General features: G+C 56.0%; 8 protein-coding genes across 8 annotated transcripts; 4 read left to right on the top strand and 4 right to left on the bottom strand.

Moving 5' to 3' along the window:
• Positions 1-1393: 1393 nt before the first annotated feature.
• Positions 1394-2213, bottom strand: RPS16 (40S ribosomal protein uS9; the record flags this gene model as incomplete). The annotated part of the gene is made up of 3 exons (XM_032028944.1): positions 1394-1684; positions 1945-2016; positions 2145-2213. 3 exons carry the CDS (start codon positions 2211-2213, stop codon positions 1394-1396), a joined length of 432 nt encoding a protein of 143 aa, XP_031891379.1.
• A 489-nt stretch (positions 2214-2702) lies between these two features.
• On the top strand, positions 2703-3485 carry SNF8 (Vacuolar-sorting protein SNF8; the record flags this gene model as incomplete). The annotated part of the gene is made up of 1 exon (XM_032028943.1): positions 2703-3485. One exon carries the CDS (start codon positions 2703-2705, stop codon positions 3483-3485), a length of 783 nt encoding a protein of 260 aa, XP_031891385.1.
• A 603-nt stretch (positions 3486-4088) lies between these two features.
• Positions 4089-5128, bottom strand: PMP22 (Peroxisomal membrane protein PMP22; the record flags this gene model as incomplete). Its single annotated transcript, XM_032028942.1, has 3 exons — positions 4089-4514; positions 4571-4846; positions 4946-5128. 3 exons carry the CDS (start codon positions 5126-5128, stop codon positions 4089-4091), a joined length of 885 nt encoding a protein of 294 aa, XP_031891384.1.
• A 2328-nt stretch (positions 5129-7456) lies between these two features.
• CGGC5_v001926 (uncharacterized protein) lies at positions 7457-8749 on the top strand (the record flags this gene model as incomplete). Its single annotated transcript, XM_032028941.1, has 4 exons — positions 7457-7666; positions 7713-7886; positions 7938-8255; positions 8303-8749. The coding sequence occupies 4 exons, from the start codon at positions 7457-7459 to the stop codon at positions 8747-8749; spliced, it is 1149 nt and encodes a 382-aa protein (XP_031891387.1).
• A 452-nt stretch (positions 8750-9201) lies between these two features.
• On the bottom strand, positions 9202-11104 carry CGGC5_v001925 (putative prephenate dehydrogenase; the record flags this gene model as incomplete). The annotated part of the gene is made up of 4 exons (XM_032028940.1): positions 9202-10247; positions 10315-10426; positions 10495-10555; positions 10974-11104. The coding sequence occupies 4 exons, from the start codon at positions 11102-11104 to the stop codon at positions 9202-9204; spliced, it is 1350 nt and encodes a 449-aa protein (XP_031891386.1).
• A 486-nt stretch (positions 11105-11590) lies between these two features.
• Positions 11591-12685, top strand: CGGC5_v001924 (RCC1 repeat-containing protein; the record flags this gene model as incomplete). Its single annotated transcript, XM_032028939.1, has 1 exon — positions 11591-12685. The coding sequence occupies one exon, from the start codon at positions 11591-11593 to the stop codon at positions 12683-12685; it is 1095 nt and encodes a 364-aa protein (XP_031891381.1).
• An 82-nt stretch (positions 12686-12767) lies between these two features.
• rad9-0 (DNA repair protein rad9) lies at positions 12768-14396 on the bottom strand (the record flags this gene model as incomplete). The annotated part of the gene is made up of 6 exons (XM_032028938.1): positions 12768-12908; positions 12957-13558; positions 13620-13835; positions 13888-14035; positions 14089-14226; positions 14283-14396. The coding sequence occupies 6 exons, from the start codon at positions 14394-14396 to the stop codon at positions 12768-12770; spliced, it is 1359 nt and encodes a 452-aa protein (XP_031891380.1).
• A 2689-nt stretch (positions 14397-17085) lies between these two features.
• On the top strand, positions 17086-18977 carry PHO8-0 (Repressible alkaline phosphatase; the record flags this gene model as incomplete). Its single annotated transcript, XM_032028936.1, has 2 exons — positions 17086-17088; positions 17271-18977. 2 exons carry the CDS (start codon positions 17086-17088, stop codon positions 18975-18977), a joined length of 1710 nt encoding a protein of 569 aa, XP_031891382.1.
• Between the last annotated feature and the right edge of the window lie 2040 nt (positions 18978-21017).

Genomic DNA, 21017 nt, shown 5'->3' with positions numbered 1-21017 from the left:
GGGAACCTGTGTGGGAGAGAGTCATTTCCGCCCCACCTTTACATCCCTGGGCGCATGATAGGGCTTAATCCCCCCCTCTCCCACAACAACATCTGAACAACTCAGTTCGGTCGGTTAGCTCAGTTGGTTAGAGCGTGGTACTAATATCTTATCTGAGATGTTAAGTAATGCCAAGGCCGGGAGTTCAAGCCTCCCACTGATCACATCTTTTTGCCTCTCTCGTCTACGTCTACGGTAGTAGCGAGGTAGATTCTACTGCGTATTTTTAGTTTTTCTTTTTGACAATTCATTCACATCAACGCAGCTTACTGCCAGACGACGTTGTTACGCTACGTATCTGCTAAGTCCCTATTCGTGCAAGCATCGTCGTGTAAAGGAGTTTGTTTGAGGTCTTATGTGAGGTGGGCGAGAGTGGTGAGGTAGCGAAGTGAAGAGCGAATGGCTGGCATGGGTTGAGATCGATGGGACCGCTAAGTCTCGGGATGACCTGATTTCCCTGCGTGGCTATATTTTACTCGTGTTGAAGACAAGAGTAACGACAGTGACGATGACGATGGTAGGCTAGAGTATATCCAAGGAAAACCAGCCGCTCCACCATAGGAAAAACAGGTGGTCTCCTCGGAATTTGCCAGGTCCATATCACGATGGTTTTGATTGGAATTACACGCATGGACGAGAGGAAGCTGGTTAGATGCTGCCAGGGCTTATCGATGCCTTGGTCTAGATTCAATGGCTGGCGCTGGAGGTACGTGGGAGAGCGAGGCAAGGAGCGAGGCAACTGGATAGCTATGAGGGCGGGAGGACCTTCTCAAACAAGCTGGCAATCACAGGGAAAGCGAGTCCATGGACCTTGAAGGTTGAAAGTCATTCGTTTTCCCTTGCCCTCTACACCATAACTTTTATGCGGATCGTCGACTCTTGAAGGAAAAAGAAACACGGCACACGCATAGCTTGAGCCCAAACGCCGTGTCATGAAGTTTCAATGTTTCATTTGCCTGCCTGACCCTTTACAAACCCAAGCCAAGCAGCAATACCGCGAGGCATGCCATTTGCATTATGCGTCGATGAGGGCGGTGGACGAACCCGCACCGAGCACTTCCGGAAACACGTCCCCCATCGAATCTCGTGTGAAAAGGACGCTACCAGATCATTTTTTGATCCACGTTTGACTCCTCCCGGTTTAAAAAGAAGAACAATGTGTCTTTTTTGCTGCGCGGGATAACACCAAAAGCTGACCGGACCGGAAAACCCCCACTCTGCCCAAATTTCCATTTTTTCCCACACACTCACACCTTCTCCAGCTGCCTGCGCGAGACCAGAAGAGGTAGATGTCCCATGGTCCGACAGACAAAATGGAGGAAAGAGCGACGCCAGCCAGAGAGAGAGATACCGTTTAACGGTAAGACTTCTGGAATCTGGAGCGGGCACCAACACCACCGAACTTCTTGGGCTCGCACCGGCGGTTGTCGGCGACGAGGAGGGTACGGTCGAACTGGACAAGAGCCTGCTTCAGCATGTTCTTGGAGTGCTCGTCGACGAACTTCTGGTAGTAGGCGACGACAGACTTGGCGATGGCCTGACGGATGGCGTAGATCTGGGAAGTGTGACCACCACCGGTGACGCGGACGCGGATGTCGATGTTGGCGAACTTGTCGAGGCCGAGGACGAGGAGGGGCTCGTAGACCTGTGGGTGAGTACGTTAGTATGTTTGTCGTTGCGAAATTCCGATGCATGTCCTTTTGCGGTCCCTCGGTCTTTGCGTTTCCCAATCCTCTTGCTCGTTGTGAAGAGCAGGACGCCGCGATGCTTCTCTTCCTGCCCCATTGAAGTGTTCCGTCATCCTGGCGCCTTGCTCTTCGCTTCCGAGTTTCGATCCACGTGGTGGTTTCCTCCTCTTGTCGACCGGTTCTGCATTGGGACTGTTTCGCGCGGGTTTGTTCGTACCTTGAAGCGGAGGATCTCAGGCTGGACAAGCGAGAGGGGCTTGCCGTTGACCTTGACGAGGCCCTTGCCAGCCTAAAGCAACATCAAAGTCAGCCTTCCAATGTTCGATATCGAATTTTCGTTCACCACCCCAGTCGCTCTGGGACGGCATGTTCTTTTCTCGTTCGGCAGGGGGAGGCAGAAAAATTTCGGGATCGCACCTTGCACTGGGCAACCGCAGTGGCGGTCTTCTTCTTGCCGAAGCACTGGACGCTCTGGGTGGACGACATGGTTGCTGCGGGATGGAGGGGGGACTGTGAGGAAATTCGCAGCGATAATCGTGAGCGCGTACTTTGGTGATATCGAAACGGACAAGATTTGGATTTTTCGCGAGGGCTGTTGTGCGTGTGCCCTCCATGGGGCGCTAGTCGAAAGAAGGTTTAGCGTCTCCGGAGTTGAGCCGGCGGACCTCTTCACGTGATCTCTGCGGTCTGGGCTCCGTGGACCCGGAGAGCCATCCGGCTTGCCTTATGTCATCACCCGCGACATCGAAGCGGGAGACCCGCCGAGTCGGAACTGCTGTTGACGTCGGCGCCAACGAGGACCGACATGGCGGAGCGTCCACCAAGATATCCGCCCCTCTATTAACCTCCCTCTCTGCCCCTCTTCCCCCCAAAAAGACAGGCAACAGAGAGCTAGCTCACCAACCAAGACCCCCCTTTTCCCGCTCCCGTCCTCCACATCCAAACTCCTCACGAAACCACCGACCGACCGAAAGCATGTCGCGAAAAGGCATCGGCATCGCGGCCTTTGACCGGTCCCGCCTGACCTCGGCGCAGTACGCCTCTCATGGCTCGAACCTGCGCAGCAGCAACGCCCAGGCCCTTGAGACGCAGCTCTCCGTCTTCCGCTCCCTCCTACAGCAGTTCGCGCAGACCCACGCCAAAGACATCCGTTCTGATCCCTCCTTCCGCGCGCAGTTCGCGCGCATGTGTTCCGCCATCGGCGTCGATCCCCTCGCGTCGTCATCCTCCTCGGGCAGCGGGGGCGGCTCGTCCTCGATATGGGCGCAGCTACTGGGCAGGTCGGTCAACGACTTCTACTTCGAGCTCGCGGTGCGGGTCGTCGAGGTGTGCGGTGCGACGCGGGACGAGAACGGCGGTCTGATCGGGGTTCGCGAGGTGCGGGAGCGCATCATGACGGGCCGGATGGAGGGCGCGAGCGAGGTGACGGAGGACGACGTGCTGAGGGCCGTCGGCACGCTGAAGCCGCTGGGCAGCTCGTTCAGCGTCATCAAGGTTGGAAGCAAGGACTACATCCGGAGCATACCCAAGGAGCTCAACACGGACCAGAGCGCCGTGCTCGAGGCTGTTCAGGTGCTGGGGTACGTCAGCATCTCCATGCTGATGGTCAACTTGAAGTGGCCGAAGGCGCGGGCGCAGACGGCGTTGGAGGACCTGTTGGGTGAGGGCATGTTGTGGGTTGACAAGCAATGTCCGGAATGGGAGTATTGGAGTCCCGGGTTTATGGTGGACACCGGAGAGGCCACGGCCGGGGAGTGAGAGCCGCGTGCGGAGACATCACGAGCCACATATCCACTTCTCCGTTCGACAGACCGGCGGAATCACGTCACACCGACGATTGACCAAGTCCAAAATTTGGACAAGGGGGCACATCGCGTCCGTGACTAGGTCTACACCGGGCTGGTTGTTCAGAGACACAAAAGTCCTCCAGCTGTTGCCGAGACCATGAGAGTGCATGCTACACAAGAGCACCTAATAGTGCTAGGTAGATCGTTAGCATACGGCCATGACGAAGATATGAAAGATCTCAAGCCAGGCCAGCCTAGAACGCAGTCCACTCGATAGTTTGTCACAATAGACGCCGATGCAGCAATTCGAACCATAAAACCAAGCGCATTGAACCTATCTACCGACACACAGGACATATAACATGACGCAACGTACGAAGCAAGCAAATTGTACAAAGATACTCAGCGGCCGGTTGCAGCGTTTCCAAGCCGCCAGCCTCTTGCTCGCGTATCATTCACACTGCCCCCCGCCCCTCAACTCCAGAATTCCGCCCCAAGGACGGAACTCGTTTTCGTATTAGATGTTACTAGATCTCATCAAGGGGGCGTAATCTTGCCGTCATCAAAGTCTCCTTTAGTAAGGAGGGTTGGGGCCACCCATGGGGCCGGGGTGAGGGCCTCCGTGAGGCCCTCCGTGGGGTCCGTGAGGTCCGCCGTGAGGAGGGGGGTAGTCCTCCGGGCGACCTCCCATCGACGGGGAGCGACCGTCGGAGCGACCGTCACCGAAGTGCTTCTTGCGGAGAGCCGCGAGGCGCTTCTTCTTGGTGGTGGTGTTGATGTAGGTGCCGATGATGAAGGCAACCAGGTTGAAGAAGGGGACCCAGAGTTGATCCGGGAGGAACTTCTGGGCAAAGGCCAGGCACAGGGGAGAAGTAATCCAGCTGACCTTCATGACCTTCCAGAAGCCGACCTTCACAGTGGCGCGGACCTGGTGGTACGTCTTGGCGCCGGCAATCAGGGCCATGGCGACCAGGTAGACGGAGTTCTGAATGGGCGCAATCTACGGAAAGTCAGCCATCTCTTCTGTCGCGATATATTAGCAATCAGACCACGTACAATCAAGTTGCTGACAATAATCTGCAGGACCTTGGCGCGCAAGCTGGTGCGGCCGGCAAAGGTCTTCTGCAGGGCCCAGATGAGGAAGTGGCCGAGAGGCGCGCTGACGATGGCGCCGTAGGCGGCCATCTTGGGCACGCGCGAAGTGAAGTAGTTGCCATGCTTGTTGCGGTCCTTGGCGAGGAAGGACGCGAGCAGCTCCTGGGCGCCAGCTAGGGTTCCAGCCGTGAGCATCTTGGTTCGCAGCGGGTTCTCCTCGAGCTGCTTGATGTAGGCCTGGTTGCAACCGCGTCAGTGGTGTATTCTCGTGGGATTTGGCCGCGTCTTGGCGGCGATTTCGCAGGCATGACGGAATCGAGGGAGTGTAAGACGAACCGCGAGGTAGCCTTTGGAGCCTGCATTCTTCTTGCCTCCGGTGATGGCAGTGCCGATGGCCTCAGAGATGGGATGCTTTCCGCTGGTGCCGGGCAGAGGCTTCTCGGGGTGGAAGGTGTCCTGGACCTTGTCGACGGCCTTTTGCAGCGTCTCTTTCGTCTCCTTCTCGAACTTGACGGACATTTTGGGCTATGCGTCGGGGGGTATCGCTATCGAAATGGGAAACGCGGGGAAGACAAAACTGCGGTGAGGGATGAGCATTAGCTGAGAGGGTCTTCTCGATTGTGTTCGCGATGGATTTTCCGGGGGGGTGTTCGTCAATTGATTTGCGGCTCCAGCTTCCAGACCCCGGGGGCCAATGGTTTGTTTACCGCGTCGCTCAGCCGACCGACAAGGAGTGGGCAGTAAATTGCGCGGCGACAGCTTGGAGGATTCGGAAAACCGCAATTGCAACTTGACGATGGTCGGAAAAGTGCGCGACGAAAAATTAGGGCAACGTACTGAGTGTTTCTTGCAAGATGACAAGAAGGTGGGAGTCTGGCCGTCTCGGAGGGGAGGTTGGGCGGCAGCAGCAGCAGTAAGAGGCGGGTGGGTTGTTGATGTGTGGTAGAGTGGTCGAGGAGGTTGACACAATTGGGGCCCTCTGGGCTCCCCTTTGGTGCGTGCGGATCGGATCCTAGGTACGACACGGGAAACTAGAACCAGGCAAGCTGTGTGGGCTGGAAACTGGGTGACTGGTTGGATGTGAACCGGCTGGGGGGGGAGGGGGGGCGAGGGACGCTGGACACTGGACTGGGCAACGCAACATGGGAAGAGAGGGACGGGACTGGGAGGAGATTGATTGCTTGCCTGAGATGGGGGTGGTGCCTCGACCTGGACTCTTCTCTTCCTGGACCTGCTGGACCTGCTGGACCTGGAGCTCGCTGCTGGGAGAAGCTCATTCGTCTTCGGCCGCTAGTCGACCGGGATGTTGCATGATGGGGCAGAGCTGGACGGAGCTGCAGGGGTGTGTCAACTGGGAGCTATGATTGGCTGCACATAGCCAATGGCCCGAGGTCTGTTTTCACCTCCCGAGGAGGGGACGACGGCCAGCAAGAAAAAGAAAAAAAATTGGGTGGTGGCAGCGGACGGACGCACGCCAGCTCATCCTGACAGACGCTGGAATCCTGCACTTGCCGGCAGTGATTGTCTATGCTGGGTTGACCCCTAGTGAACCCTTCCCAAAAAATGATGGTTTAATGATCAAGCTTCATGCTTTGGAGATACCGAATCGTCCGAAGGTCGTCTGAACTACTCATTCTCCTCCCGCTTTGCATCCCACCAGCTTGGCACCCTCGCAAAATTCCGCCAAACTTTTTTTACTTCATCGAAACGAAGTTTTGTGTGTGCTGATGATGATGAGCTGGGTCAGAATGATAAGCGAGCCTGGGGTGTGACATCTGATATCAATTCAACATCAACGAGCCTCAGGTTTTAAAGCTCGAACCTGCTTTCCACGGAGAATACTTAAAGTGGTCCTGGGCTTGCGTTAGCATTGTTCGACATGCCAAGGCGATTGGAAGAAGCAGACTTCCTTACCTCGGCGAGCTATGCGATTGGTGACATGTTCTCGCCTATGGCGAAATCCGCACTCTACCTAGACGTATAACCTTGTCAACCATATGCAAAAGATTGTGGATGCCCTTGGTTCTTCAGCAAGAGTGGCATGTTGGTCGACAAATTCGTCCATCTGCCGGCCGGTGGAAACGAATAGCGGATATCATTGGCAACCAAGGTGTCACCGTACGCGTCGAGGTGCAGCAAAATGATATCAGAGAGCTGGATAACATCGATGTAAGAGAACCTGAGCAAGTAGCGGTGGGAGAGTCGAGCCCAACGGCGATAACACCCAAAGTTTCGCAACGATCAACATGACTCACATCCTCGAGAGCTTTGCAGAGGCCCAGAAGTAATGCGTAAGAGTATTGTTTCTTGCATTCAATGTCATTCATACCCGTCAGCCTGCCGACAGTTATGAAAAGTATGCAAGTGTTACTGCAGACCAATAATTGATTCTGAACGGCACCAAAAGCTTACACGGAGACGTCAACCCACCGACCGAGATAGCCTGATTGGAGTTTAGTCGCCTTGGTGCCTGCTTGGTCAATATATAATCAAGTGGTGTTGAAATCTGAGGGTTCGGGCAGTGCATCCCGGCAGGAAAATGTGCACTTCAAACAAAGAAGGCGGGTGGTGACAGGAATCGGGAGCTCCTGCACTTTAAGATGAAAGCACGATGTCATCGCATTTCGCTTCTAGTGAATGTGAAGTTGAAGCGGGTGCTCCTGCCCAGAAGTCTAGTTTTCACCTACCAAGGCCCGAGTATGCTCCTTCTCAACTCCTTAAGGCTGTTGCCCCTTCGCCCCTCTCGGGACTTTTTGGGTTTGGAGTATCACCGAATGACAACCTGACCTACGGACCTCCTACAAACACCCGCCACTACCATCCGACGCCCATTTCCTCGAGATCGTGATGGCTGGCATCAAGATCAAGACGGGCCCGCAGGGTTCCTCCCGTCAGACGCGAACCTACGCGGCCTGCACTCACGTCACGTTGATCCGCGTCTATAGCTACCATCTCCGCTGCGATTCTTGTGGCAACCTCGGCCCCTTGGGCTGGCTGTACTGTTGTACTCAAGATCACGAGGAGTTGCTTCGCGAGGCCATTTGCCGCGGAGAAGAGGTAGGTGCTGAGGACTTGGTAAAAGCCACTTGACTGACGAGGAAAGTGCAATTTTGACGAGCTGGGCCGTGACATGGTCAATACCGTCAAACCCAGACTTCGCGGTCCAGAGCAGCGGGCCACAAACCCAGCCAACTTTCTCGAGGAAATGTCCCCTGAATTTATTGCCAAAACGTACACTAGCGAACAGCTTATGACCATCTTCAACCAACGCAAGCATGTCAGTGACTCTCACTTACTGGGGTATGTTCTGGTGACTGACATGATCCAGCTTGCCAAAGTTCTTCAGCAAGAGTCTGATCGCAAGACGGCAGCCACTGTCAAAGAATCCAATACGTCCGATTTGGCCGAGTTCTTGACCCAAAGCGCCAAACCCTGGGTTCCGAATCCGAGAGAGGGGTGCAAGTACAGAATTTGTCCTTGCTGTCGCCCTGGTGGCGCAGACAGAGCGTATCTCAGCCTTGACAGTATCGCTAACGGCGACGTTCCCGCGACGGCTGCGACGGGTTGGGGATTTCATCATTTCGGTCGCAGGCCGATCTGCAACCCTGAAGTAGTCGCCAACCTGGGTCTTCGCTCGCAGACTGCCGTGAGTACTATAAATGAAAATATGCGCAATATCTGACACATCTGCAGTCGACGGCTCCTTCTCTTACATCCACGTCTCCGGCATTGACATCCAGCCGAGATACTTCGAGCACTGAAGATAACCTCGAGTCACTTCTTGCAAGTCTGAACATACAGATCGATCTACCTACCAGACTTCGCAACCCCGAAACATCCTCGCCATACCCAAGCCCGCAGCCTCCCTTGCCCCGATCTCCCGGTTCTCCAAACCTCGCTGCCCAAGCTGGACGCCGAGAGTCGTTGGATGGCGACTCGTCCATGCATGATAGCTCGACTGCGTCTGTCAGCTTGCCTTCTGGCGCGGGCAACACGACCGCTGATATCACCACTGCGATGGAAGAGCACGAGAAAGAGGAGGGCAAGTTCTCAGCCCAGCCGCTGAAGGTTCAGAACGGAGTTGCCATGTTGGAAGAGAGCGTTGAGTTACACGTGCCGGATGTGATGACCCAAGTTTGAGCGCAGGAGAGGAAAGCTCTCATTGCGGATGGTCAAACTGATTCCTAAAAGCGACGACACGACGGGCGGCCGCAAGACGACCTGTTCGTGTCCGTCACTAGTTGTTGGTGGACGACGTGGTTGTAACCGTGGTTTTGGTTGTTTCGGCGTTGGATGGAGGGAGATACCCTTTTTGCTAGCGGAATGTCGCCTGTATTCTTTCAATCACGGATAGTGGGCAGAAATATTCAGCAGAATGCAGATTGTAACCTACGCGGCCTCTGCAGGTTATAGAACGAGTCATAGATCCGTACCATCAGTTTGTAATGGGTATGCATCTTTTCACGACAACATTTTGGTTTCCTGAGTGGGAGCTCCCAGACGAAATTCTCCTAATAAAACCGGCATTGAAACCCCCGCAAGCTCAGTTTCTTGTCTCCTACTCCTACGTATCAATTTCCCAAACAAAACCCTCAGTCCTTCGTGCTTTCTAACACGGCCTTCATCATGGCGTTACCAACAGCAACAGCATCCTTAAATCTTGGCTGGAAGAACTGCTGGGTCGTCTCGAATCGATTCTTCCACGTCTCGAAGTGTCCCTGGGAGACACACTCCGCCCAACCCCTCGCACCAAACGTAAACTCCAAGTCGTCGCTGCGGTACGTGTGATCCTCAATCGCCGTCCTCAACGCATCGTCGAGCATCTCAGAGCTGCGGAACAGGTACTCCGCGACGCCGAGCCACAGGCGGAACAGGGGCGTCGAGCAAATCATGTGGTCGTACGGGACGATGCCCAGCTCGGCCCAGCAATCGACCATGGCGAGCAGCGAAAGGTGGTTGTTGGCGCGCGGGGGCTCGGTCTGGTCCTCCTTGCGACCAAGGGAGAAGCGCTCGAGCAGGTCCGGGTTGAGGAGGGGCCGGTCGGCCCACTTGGGGCTGCCGTCGTGGCCGAAGACCTTCTGCTTTGCGGCGAGGACGCGGGCGCGCAGGGCGGGGGCGTTGCCCTCGAGCATGAGCTTGTAGAGGTCGGTGACGGAGCGGGCGAACTGGGATATCTGCTTGCGGGCTTCCGGGTTGAGGATGGCGAGGCCGGCGTAGACGTGCCACTTTTGGGAGTAGATGCGCAGCATGATGTTGATCTTTACGTTCTCGACGCCGCCGACGTAGCGGGACATTTCCCAGGGGAACTGGGTGTTTGCGTGCCAGGCCTTGCCCATGGAGAGGAAGGCAGCGTGGGTGACGGCCTGGGTGTCGGCGGTGATGCGGTCGTGCTCGTGGGCGGAGAGGTAGACGTGCTTGGAGCCGAGGACGGAGAGGACGGTCTCGACCTTCTGGACGGAGAGCGGGGAGGCGCGGTGGGCGATGATGACGAGGGGCTGGTTGCGCGGGTCGACGTTGGGGCCGTGGAGGGAGTGGCAGGAGACGATGTCGACGTCGGAGGGGAGGTGGCGCTCAAAGGCCTTGATCTCGGGGTCTTTGCATGATGTCTGGCCGCCGACGATGGCGCCGAGTTTCGTTGCTGTCGTGGAGATTGGTTAGACATGGGACGGGGGACAGGAGCTGGTAGTGGTGCAGGCAAGGCATACATGGTCCGTACTGGGAGATCACGCGGTCAATGGCGGCGGCTTCAACGCTGTAGATGATGTAGTCGCTGGCTCGGGAGACGTAGTGTCCATTTCGGCAAATTTGTATATTGTTCTATAGTTCAAGAGAGGACATGGCTCAGCGGGTGCGTTGACCGGAAGGGCAGGCAGGAGCTCCCATACGTTTCCGGAGAACTCTTCTTTCAGGCTCTCGTACTTTTCCTCCTGGTCACACGCCATGATCCTGCCGGAACCCGCGTTAGCCTATTGGTTCCTCCCAGCAACTTCCTAATCCCCTAGCGCTAATAGGTGTGTAGCAATATTAAGGGCATGCCTGCGAGTTTCCTGGGAGCAATTGTTAGCTCATTTGCTTTGATAATGAGAGAGCTTGTAGCGAAGCAAATTTGAGGTGTAGGTTCAGACAAAGTAAAGTTAAGGTAGCTAGGTGTATCATCATGGAAAGCCTTCAGCCATAGCCGGGGCCAGAATGGCTTGCCAGCAAGGCCTCGGGCGATACTCTAGCCAAATGCGCTCTTGTCATCATTACCAAAGGGGAGGGGAGCAAGTTGCCTTGCGCGAGGAAGAAAAATGTGAAGCTTACCAGAAGAAATCGCGTAACGCAGAGGCCCAGCTGGGAGAGGAAAGGTGAACCAATTACTCACTTCCATCCAGCGGCAGAAAGCCTCTGCGCGTACATCTTCCCCATGTCTCCCATGCCAATCAGGCCGACCACGAAATTTTCCATCTCGGCGGGTATGGCCTGCGGCGTGTTGGGAGTCGAGGAAGATGCCATAGTAGGTGTTTGTCCTGCTTGGGGGGGTAAGTAGATGCTCTCTCTGGTGCTGAAAATTCTCTGTCAAGACTGCCAAAGTCTGCGCGAAGCAAGCTCTCACATCCTGAGCAAGACCAAGAAAACTTTTTTCGCTTGTGAAAGCTTGGTTTCGGGGGCGCTGAGTCACGACCGAGAAACGAAAGCTGAAGCTGTTTGGTGGGATGCAGAGGAGAAGAAAAAAGTTGCACGCGGTTCGAGTTCCGCTTTTTGATCTCGCGCCGGCCATTGGGTGTGGAGACGGGAGAGGGCCGCCGGAGACGCGGTAATGATTGGCCGAGAGAAGGTGTCCCCTCCATTGAGCTACTTAGATGCATGCGAAGAAACTGGTGGGGGACGAATTCCGTTATTGCGATATTTCTGGTTGTCGTCATATCCACATCGAAGCTACACCTGCAGGAGTTCATCGCGTGGAGAGCTTGAACCAGCGCAAACACAGAATTTCCCGAAATGTCGGTCCTTTTTGCAATCGGATCTAACGGATCTGGCCAACTCGGAATCGGCCACAAAGAAGATGTGTCAGTCCCCAAGCAAGCTATTTTTTACCCCGACGAGCCAGAGTCTCCCGTGGTCAAGGTCGCTGCTGGAGGAAATCACACCTTGCTTCTGACTGAGGGCGGACAGCTCTGGTGGAGCGGGGATGCCACGAGCGGGGCGTGCGGTCTGACTTCGACGGCCGAGACTCAGGAACCTGTCTTCCAGAAGATTCAGCTGAGCAAGGACGGCGGGGAGAACAATGCAACGACTGCCCTTGTTGCTGCCACCTGGGAAGCTTCGGTAATTGTCCAAAAGGATGGCGAGGGCAAGGCGACACGAGTGTACAGCTTTGGTGCAGGATTGAAGGGTGAACTCGGCTTGGGGGAGTTGCTCGTCCGTTCGCCATCCGCTACGCTGTTCAAGGAATTCCCACAGGCGGGCACTGAAGTCGTGGATTTGGCAGGCTGCATGGGACATGTCATCGCGGTCTTGAGCAACGGGGAGGCGTATGGGTGGGGTAACGTGCGCAAAGCCCAGGCTGGAAGCCCTGAGGCTGTCGTTCACTCGCCCAGGAAGATCGAGGGCGTGGATTTCAAAGTTACTCGGGCCGTCTGCGGAAAGGACTTCACCTGCTTGTTCGGCGCACCTGATTCAGGCAAGCTGCTCGTCCTCGGATCCGACAAATGGAGCATCAAGTCATCAGCCCCTGAATCTGTGCCGGAGTGGCAGGACGTCGGAGCAAGCTGGGGCAACGTCTACGTGTTGAAGAAGGACGGGGAGCTCCTTGCTTGGGGACGAGACGACCATGGACAGCTACCGCCGCCGAGTCTTCCCAAGCTGAGCAAGATTGCTATCGGAAGCGAGCATGTCATTGCTTTCACAGACAAGGGCGATGTGCTTGCGTGGGGATGGGGAGAGCATGGGAACTGCGGCCCGCAGGTCGAGAACAACGACGTCAAGGGACGATGGAATGTCATCGCATCATCAAGGTTCATTCCCCCCGGATCGAAGATTACGGGTATCGGCGCAGGCTGCGCTACTAGCTGGGTGACTATCACTACCGGTTGAGCAAATCGGCCACTGCCCCCATCACCGGACAGGTACAACTACTGAACTGCAACATGCCACGCTACTCTTTCGACTTCCTCCTCTACTCCCGGTAGAACAACCCCAGACGCCTGACATCATCTAGGGGTTGTGTAGGCGCCAGACCTGCGCTGCTTTCAGGTGCCGGATCGATCTCGCCGTCATATTGGGTAGCACCACGGTCTAGATGCATGATGGATTGGTTCTGCAACGTGTCAGCAAACATAGTTGTGGTGCGCGTTTGGGGACGTACGGGTTGGTTGCTATGATCCCATTCCAACCTTGCATCCTCCTCAGCCTCTTCATCCTCTTCGTCCCTGACGGGCTCCCACTGGTCATCATCCACAAACAACCCCTCGGACCGTATACTAGCGGGTGGCGGTCGTTGAGATGGCCGGAGATCGAACAATGACGTCCTGGCAGCACCAATTCGAGCAGCAGACGCAGCTGGAGGCGGTGGCGGCATGATCTGCGCGGCAGGCTGTTCGGGTGGTTCGGAAGGCGCAGCGCTCTGTCTCCTAGACCCGGCAGCAGCCTCGAGTTGCTGTTGCGGCCGGGGCGGGGCTTTGCTGCCGGCCCTGCCTTTCTTCGTCTTCTGTCCCGGGTTGCCCCTCTCGCCCACAGTCATCAGAAGGAACTCGCAATTGATGCCGTCGCCCTGGTACGCGAACTGAATGGGGCGGGCTGGCGCGGAGTATTTGGCAGAGAGATGGGTGCCAGCGATGCCAGCGTGTTGGATGATGGCGCGGAAATCCTTGACGCTAATGACGATTCGGAGGTTCTCTTCAACCTCGATGTCTTCGAACTCGTCTACTTCTATGGCGATTGACGTGTGTAGGGGTTTCTTGAGGACCTCTGGGACAAGTTTAGCAAGGACACTAGCTAGATCCACTCCGCCTTGGACAACATAACATACCATCTCCATTTGTCGTTCTCTCTGCTGTACCCACAAAGTTGACATGCTCTCCATCTGACACGACCTCGAGGAAGTCGATGCCGGATCCAAAATGCTCCATCAGCTGCCTCAGGGTCCGCGAGGGGATCTTCCACTGGTGGACGGCCTCATTGCGGTCGAAAGTTGCGCGGACTGGTACCGCGACCTCGAAGGAGAGTCTGTGTTCGGATGTGATGCCTATCAAATGTCAGCTCAATCCGAAGGTTGATTGGAAACCAGGTGACCCTACCGTTTCTGAAGAACAGCTTGACGATGAAGCGGCTTTTGACGCCGGGGCCGTCTTGGATTGCCACGTCGCAACGATCGATGGAGGTCTCCCTCTCACGGTCTCGCGTGGGATCGCCGCCGCCGCGGCTGCGGAAGATGTTGATGAGTGCCTGTGAAGCGTCAGTGGCAATTCTTCCCCTCGTATCCGGAAGCGACGATATACACGTGTGTACAGCGTGCAATAAAACTTCTCGCGATACTGTGTGCTGCCCTCGAATTGGTATCGGGAACAGAAGCGGCTTGCCGTGAAGGTGAAGCAGGCGTAGGCTGATTTTGAAGAGTTGAGTGTTGAGAGGACAAGCTGTTGAGTATCGTCAGCCTTTCACAATCCGCATTGTCTCGGCGCTGGCGACTAACTTGGTCCTTCTTGGCTTCGAGGGAGACCTCGTCGCTGAACTTGTTCAAGCAGGTGAGGACCTCACGGAGGGCGGTGACGGCATCCTCGCTGAGTGTGAAGTTGAGGATGGCCATGTTGGCATCCGATGAGTTGCTCAATTGCTGTTATGATGTCATTGAGGCTGGAATCACTTGTATGAAGTTTGATGTCGGGACATCGATGACGATGTTGTCGTTGGCGCCTGGGGGAAGGACGCGTTTGGTCGCGTAAAGTGGTGGGGTCCAGGCATTCGAGCTGGTGTGGGGCGATGTCGGTTGCGGTGCCTGGCGCTGTTCGGGTGCGCTAACGGAGGGCGCCCAATCGGATTTTTCAGCGACACATGCCCCTAACGGGCATTTTAGGTGCCCGTGCAAAGGCCCTGAAAGACCGCCGACATTGAAGAATTGGAAGAGCCAGGTAGAGCGAATGCAGGCAAGGACACTTACACACCAGTGGGAATATGTAACTGAGCCTCGCAAAAGTATTCACTCTTATCATCACCTTTGAGACTTCTGCTAAACTCGCACCATATTAGGTCCGCTCTTCTTTTAGTATCACGTTCCTAGACATTTTCAACGAGATACTGTCGTAGGCAACAGCACCTTGAAGTCGAGCAATAACAATGGAGTAATTGAGTGCCATCCAAAAAAAGCCCTCAATGGGTAGCCTAGGTCTCTCAAGGTAAAGCAGACTTGATGTGATACTTGAGAGATAGTGACGATGACAACGATTATAATAAGAAGGACGACGACAAGGACGAAAGTGACAATAGTAAATAATGACGATAATAGTGAGGCAGAGTTATATCTATTATCGTCGGAAACGTTGGCGGTCGTACATGTCTAGGGTGAGTTCCAAGTAGCGCATCTATTTCACAAGCAAAGTATGGGAATCCATCGCTTAAATAACTAGCTGTATAGCGAGCTGTGATAATATTGCTAAGCTCAGATCTTTTACTCGAATGTAATTAGGCACACGCAGACTTTTGTCCCTGTCTGTCGTAATCATTCCCAACTCGAACCTGAACCAAAATCCATTTCTGACGGTCCGAAGAATCGATCGCGTCCTCCAGCGGCAACATGTTGCTGCGGAGCATGGGGACAGCTCCAATGACAGGAGTCGCTCGTGTAGATTGGTTGGATGTTGTCCGGTCTAGGAACACAAGCTTCGGGCATGTCGAAGGGTATCTCGCCGCGGGCGTCTCCCTCCCAAGCGTTCGGCTGATGAATACGTTGTAATTCTTCAAGAATTAGATGACAAGAAGTGACAAAGAGAAGGAGTGGGTTATGGTGACATGTCGGTATGAGAAGAACGTAGATACACATGGTTGAAGCGAAGCCGTCAAGGGCTGAACCAGTGAGCTCTCCAGGAACTTGACCGGTGATGGTGTACAGGTGCCGGGAAGAAAGGAAGACAATGATATCTCACAGATAATCGGGCCATATTATAGAGTCCATAAACCTGGATCGTGGTTCTTCAGCAGTGTTTGGCAATATGCTTATCCACTAGTTGTTCCCTTCCCGTACTACTACTGCATCTTTGGCAAGGAGCTAAATGCATATGGATGAATCGTCAGGATCCCTTGCAAACGAGGAAATCCTGACACTTCAAACTGCCAGGAAACTGAAGGGCAGATAAACACGTCGACGTCTGGCAGCCAAAATGAGGCTGTTGTGACATGACGGTGGCACAAGCTTTCACAGCCAACTCCCACTGCTTCAAATAATCAAGGTAGCCGCAAACACCCAACGGGAATTTCAGACCAAGCTTGTGCATCACGATGAAGCAAGACATTTGCCACGACCGCCAGATCTAAACATCTCTCCGGATCCCGCCTCCGAGCAAACAATCAGAACATACACTACATCGGCTCGTTCAATGAAAACCAACCGACCATCCCACATGCCGGATATCATTTCAGAACATCAACGGCCACACAACGATACACCGATAATACCCTTTCTTACCCAACCAGGCCTCGTCCAACCCTCCATGATTCTAGGCCATGCCGAGTTGGGTTTCGCTGGCATGGCAGATCGCCCGCTTAGCCCGTTCCCCGCAGATGCCATCCAAACCACCTGATGCCATCCCATCCAACGGCGACGAGCAGGTGACAGCTCCCTGCTGCACACAGACCAAGACCCCTCAAACCTTGGAGGGCGGATGTGGTTGGTGCGCGCTGTGCGTGCAAGTCAGTCAGTTCATTAGACAGAGATGTGTGAGAGAGATGGAGAGAGGGAAAAGGCTCGTCCCGCATATGCTGGTCGAAAGTAATCCGAAGTCGTCGAAGCAGCGACAAAAAACGCAATCTTGCTGACCATGGGACGTGATGTCACCGGCACATGGGCTGCGGACCTGCAACAATCCCCACCCGCGCAATTCAACCCCAAAAATGTGAACCCCGTCTTCCAGCGTCTTGCTGCAGGCAGCCCGTGACCCATTACTCAAAACATGCCTGGAGCTTCGCTTCCCCCCAGGGTCGGGTCGCCAGGTCAGGTACCTTGTCCACCGCGCTAGACTTTAGGCGGCAAGGCAGCTTTCCCAGGCGCTGCTACCCCGTCGCCTGCCCAGCCTCCTCACCTCTGCGGTGTGGGCGGTGGTGCAATCAACACAGCTCCTTTATCAATCTGACGGGGGTACTTACGTAGTGTGGGAGTCAGCGACAACCTTCAAAACCGGCGCTCCTCCCCAGCTGCGACTGCGCGTGCAAGGCAAAATCCTGCGACAACATCTGAAGCAGCTTGCCACGACACGGGCAAGACTTGCCGAACACGTTTTGCAAACATGGTAAGAACTTCCCTCCTTTCTCCCCTTCTAACGTGCCCCGAGCAAACAAAACAAGCTTCCGTCACCCAGAAACTTTCGCCATCAACTTTCGCCATCTCTCCGAGGAAACACGGCCGCTCGCGCGCAGTGTATGAATCACGATACAGAAGAAAATGGCTAACAAGACGTCTCCGAGCAAACAGTCGACCTCTGAGAGGACGCCGCTCATCTCAAACCCGTCCGATGACTCCCGCCGTCAAGCGAACCCCGACGATGCCTCAGACGACGCCGACCCCCTCCCCCCGGGCCCCTCCCGCCTCCGCGAGATAATCCTCTTCATCTGGGCCCTCGTCGCCACCGCCGCCGTCATCGTCCTCGCCGTCTGGGCGCAGCACCGCAACCAGACCGGCGGCGGCCAGTTCCGCCACCCCACCAAGCGCAACCTCATCTTCATGGTCTCGGACGGCATGGGCCCCGCCTCGCTCTCCCTCACGCGCAGCTTCCGCCAGCACATCAACGGCCTGCCCGAAGACGACGTCCTCACCCTCGACAAGCACTTCTGGGGCTCCAGCCGCACTCGCTCCTCCAACTCTCTCGTGACCGACAGTGCTGCCGGCGCCACTGCCTTCTCCTGTGGCAAGAAGAGCTACAACGGCGCCATTTCGGTCCTGCCCGACTATGAGCCCTGCGGAACGGTCCTCGAGGCCGCCAAGCGCGCCGGCTTCATGACTGGCCTCGTGGTTACCACCGACATCACCGACGCTACCCCCGCCTGCTTCGCCAGCCACGTCCTGACCCGCGCCATGAACGACGACATCGCCCTGCAGGAGGTCGGCGCCGGTCCCTTGGGCCGGGTTGTGGACATCATGCTCGGTGGCGGACGCTGCCACTTCCTCCCCAACGGTACCGAAGGCAGCTGCAGACTGGACAGCGAGGACGTTGTCGCCAAGGCGCAGGACGAGTTTGGCTGGAGCTACGCCGGCGACCGCAAGGCCTTTGACGCGCTCCAGCTCGGCGAGAAGGTCAGCTTCCCCCAGCTCGGTCTCTTCGCGCCCGGCGACATCCCCTTCGAGCTCGACCGCCGCAACATGAGCGACGTCTACCCCAGCCTGAGCGAGATGGCCACCACCGCGCTGCGCGCGCTCGAGAAGGCGACGGAGAACAGCGACCACGGCTTCTTCCTCATGATCGAGGGTAGCAGGATCGACCACGCCGGCCACATCAACGACCCCGCCGCCCAGGTCCACGAGGTCCTCGAGTACGACAAGGCCTTCAAGCACGTTTCAGACTTTGTCAAGAACAGCAAGACCGAGTCTCTCCTGGTAGCCACGAGCGACCACGAAACCGGCGGCCTCGCAACCGCTCTCCAAGAGCCTGGACACCTGCCCGTATACAACTGGTACCCTCGCCAGCTCGCCAAGGCCACCGCGTCCGCCGAGCTGCTCTCGAAGAAGTTCATCCAGCACGTCGCGAACAACAAGGCCAAGAGCAAGGACGACCTCAAGAAGTGGGTCAATCAGGAGCTCATCATCCCCGGCCTCGGCATCGAGAACGCCCACCCGGAGGAGCTCGACGCGCTGGTCAACGACCCGGGCGTGTCGGTGCAGACCTTCGCCGCCATGATCAGCCTGCGCGCGCACATCGGCTGGAGCACGCACGGCCACACGGCGCTCGACGTCAACGTGTACAGCACCGGCGGCGAGGAGGCGATGCAGATCCGCAGCAACATCGAGAACACCGACGTCGGCAAGTTCCTGCGCAGCTACCTCAACGTCGACGTCGACAAGATCACGGACGAGCTGCGGGAGAAGATGAACATAAAGCAGTTGGGTGCCATGAGCATGCAGCAGCTGCCTGCCGGGGACCCCGGCAGCTGGAGCCAGGAGCAGGAGTACGCCCACCTCTTGTAAGCCTACATGTGATATGAGTCATTGGTTGTTGTCTGGGGGCATATTCGGCATATTCTGGAGTTTACGAGCGTCTGTGAATTCTTTCATTGCATAGGGGGGAAGGCTGGAGGGACCAGTACGTACGCTGGGCCATTTCTAATCATAGCAGCAAACGACAGCTAGAAGCATTGTGTGAACATCATTGAATGGAACCACGTTTCCGAACCATGTTTTCGTATGCCCGGCGGTGATCGCTCTTCGTTGGGGCCAACATGTCTGTGGTGAGTTCGTCGTTGACCGTTCGCGTTGGGTGCAGAGTCCGAGGTGCATAGGTGGCAGGTCATGTTTCACTGGGGCGGTAAGAATTAAAAAGAGAGCAAGCTGCCGTTTACCAAGGTCCACAGGTCATTCTTCGAACACATTCCGTGTTGTAGGGGAGATATGCCAGAGACAAAAGACGCGGATTTCGACTCGTCGGCCCCCAGATTTGCGAGTTGGCCCATGTGCAATTGCCGTTTTGACTTGCCTCACCTGAGGCCCATGCCTTTCCCGCACTTTTCCCGCATTCAGCCTCATAGAAACGGGAACAAACCTTGGCGTTGGCTCTTCGTGCGCTTCATCCTTCTGCCCTTGTTCAGCCCCTGCTTGTATAGTTGGGTACCGCGGGGGGCCTCGCGTATCGACCTTCACAAAGCGATGTGATGTGACGGGGCTAGGATTCTCCCGATTTCGTTGGGCGCGCAGGCGACAGTCGTTGTACAGGGGCTTGCCTGACTTGTGCCTCTCGGTTTGCGCAAGCCCAGCTCGACAGGCGAGGGCTAGACGCGAGATGGATACCACCTTGGGTGTGCGTCTACCTGGTGGCTGAAGGGATCGAAGAGGGAGGGATGGGAAAAGAGGAAACAGTATTTGCTGCCCGACGCAGGAAGAAACCCTGGTCGAGCAGGCAAACATGCTAGAAGCTTGGATCCTTCGGGGCCGCATGCTTCTAGGCGGCTTCCACGATAAGTAGCAGATTGTGAACAAGGAATCGTTCCATGGATGTGCATCGAAACACAGGTTATAGAGGTGAGTAGAGACTGCTGCCTTCCGACTGCGAACCTTTCGAGTATCCTTATTGGAAGGCTTAGACGGACATTTGTCAGCGGTAAACGTCGCTTGCAGACTGGGTTGCTTTCGAGCTGAGTATTCCTGCTGGTGTGTGACTGAACCAGGAGGTCATTGCAGGAGGTGAGGGGGATGGGGAGAGCAATGTCCTTTTTGGGATTTATAGAGAGAATCCCTCTGAGCGATTGGCTGGTTTCTTACGGCCGGTTACGTTGGGGGGAAATAAGGCTCGGGTTTTCCGCTGTCAATCACCTGTGACAAACCGGCCCCGGGCACCGCCGCCGCCTCGGCGGGATGCGTTCTCTGTTCGATGAAGTTCGAGGGCCGCTCGCAACCCACCCACACCCTTGTAGACAACGGCATCGAGGACGACAATGCATGTCTCGGGACCAGGAGGGGGCAAACGTGTTGGTGAATCCAGCTGCCTGCTCGTGACATGGTGCTCCACCACGACCCCGAGTCGCCGGCTCCGACAGTGGCCGTAGATACACACGTCTCTGAATAAGGACAGCACAGGCGGGCAGGCAAACATGACGAGGTTTCGTTTGGATATTCGAGACATGTCCGTCGGAGCTGGTTGGTAGGAGTTTGCTGCTGTCCATCAGTCTGAGCCGGCTGGGACTGGGCTCGGCGGGTAGAGTTGATGCAGGCGCCCTTACGAGCGATGCATTGTCGCCGAAAACCCTCAAATTCGAAGGGCGGGTTCCCAGCTGTTGATAGGCTGTCACGCATTACGCCGTGCGATGTGACTGCTGCGCCTGCGATCGAGGGACTTGGGCTGGTTCTCGGCCTCGAAATGTTGACCGGAAAGTGCAGGTAAGGCGACGAATTCTTCGGATGGACGCACAAACCTGCAAGACATCCTGGGTCGTCCAACGCGCCCGGGCCTGAAGACCGAAATGAGTCCTACACAGAGTGGTTGCGCGCGGTTGCGTAGGTGGTGGTGGTGGTGGT

Source organism: Colletotrichum fructicola, assembly GCF_000319635.2.
Source record: "Colletotrichum fructicola Nara gc5 chromosome Unknown KSG_Nara_v1_contig01, whole genome shotgun sequence".
Lineage (NCBI taxonomy): Eukaryota > Fungi > Ascomycota > Sordariomycetes > Glomerellales > Glomerellaceae > Colletotrichum > Colletotrichum fructicola.
Note: the sequence above shows the minus strand (reverse complement) of the source record. Positions and strands in the feature narration are given on the sequence as shown.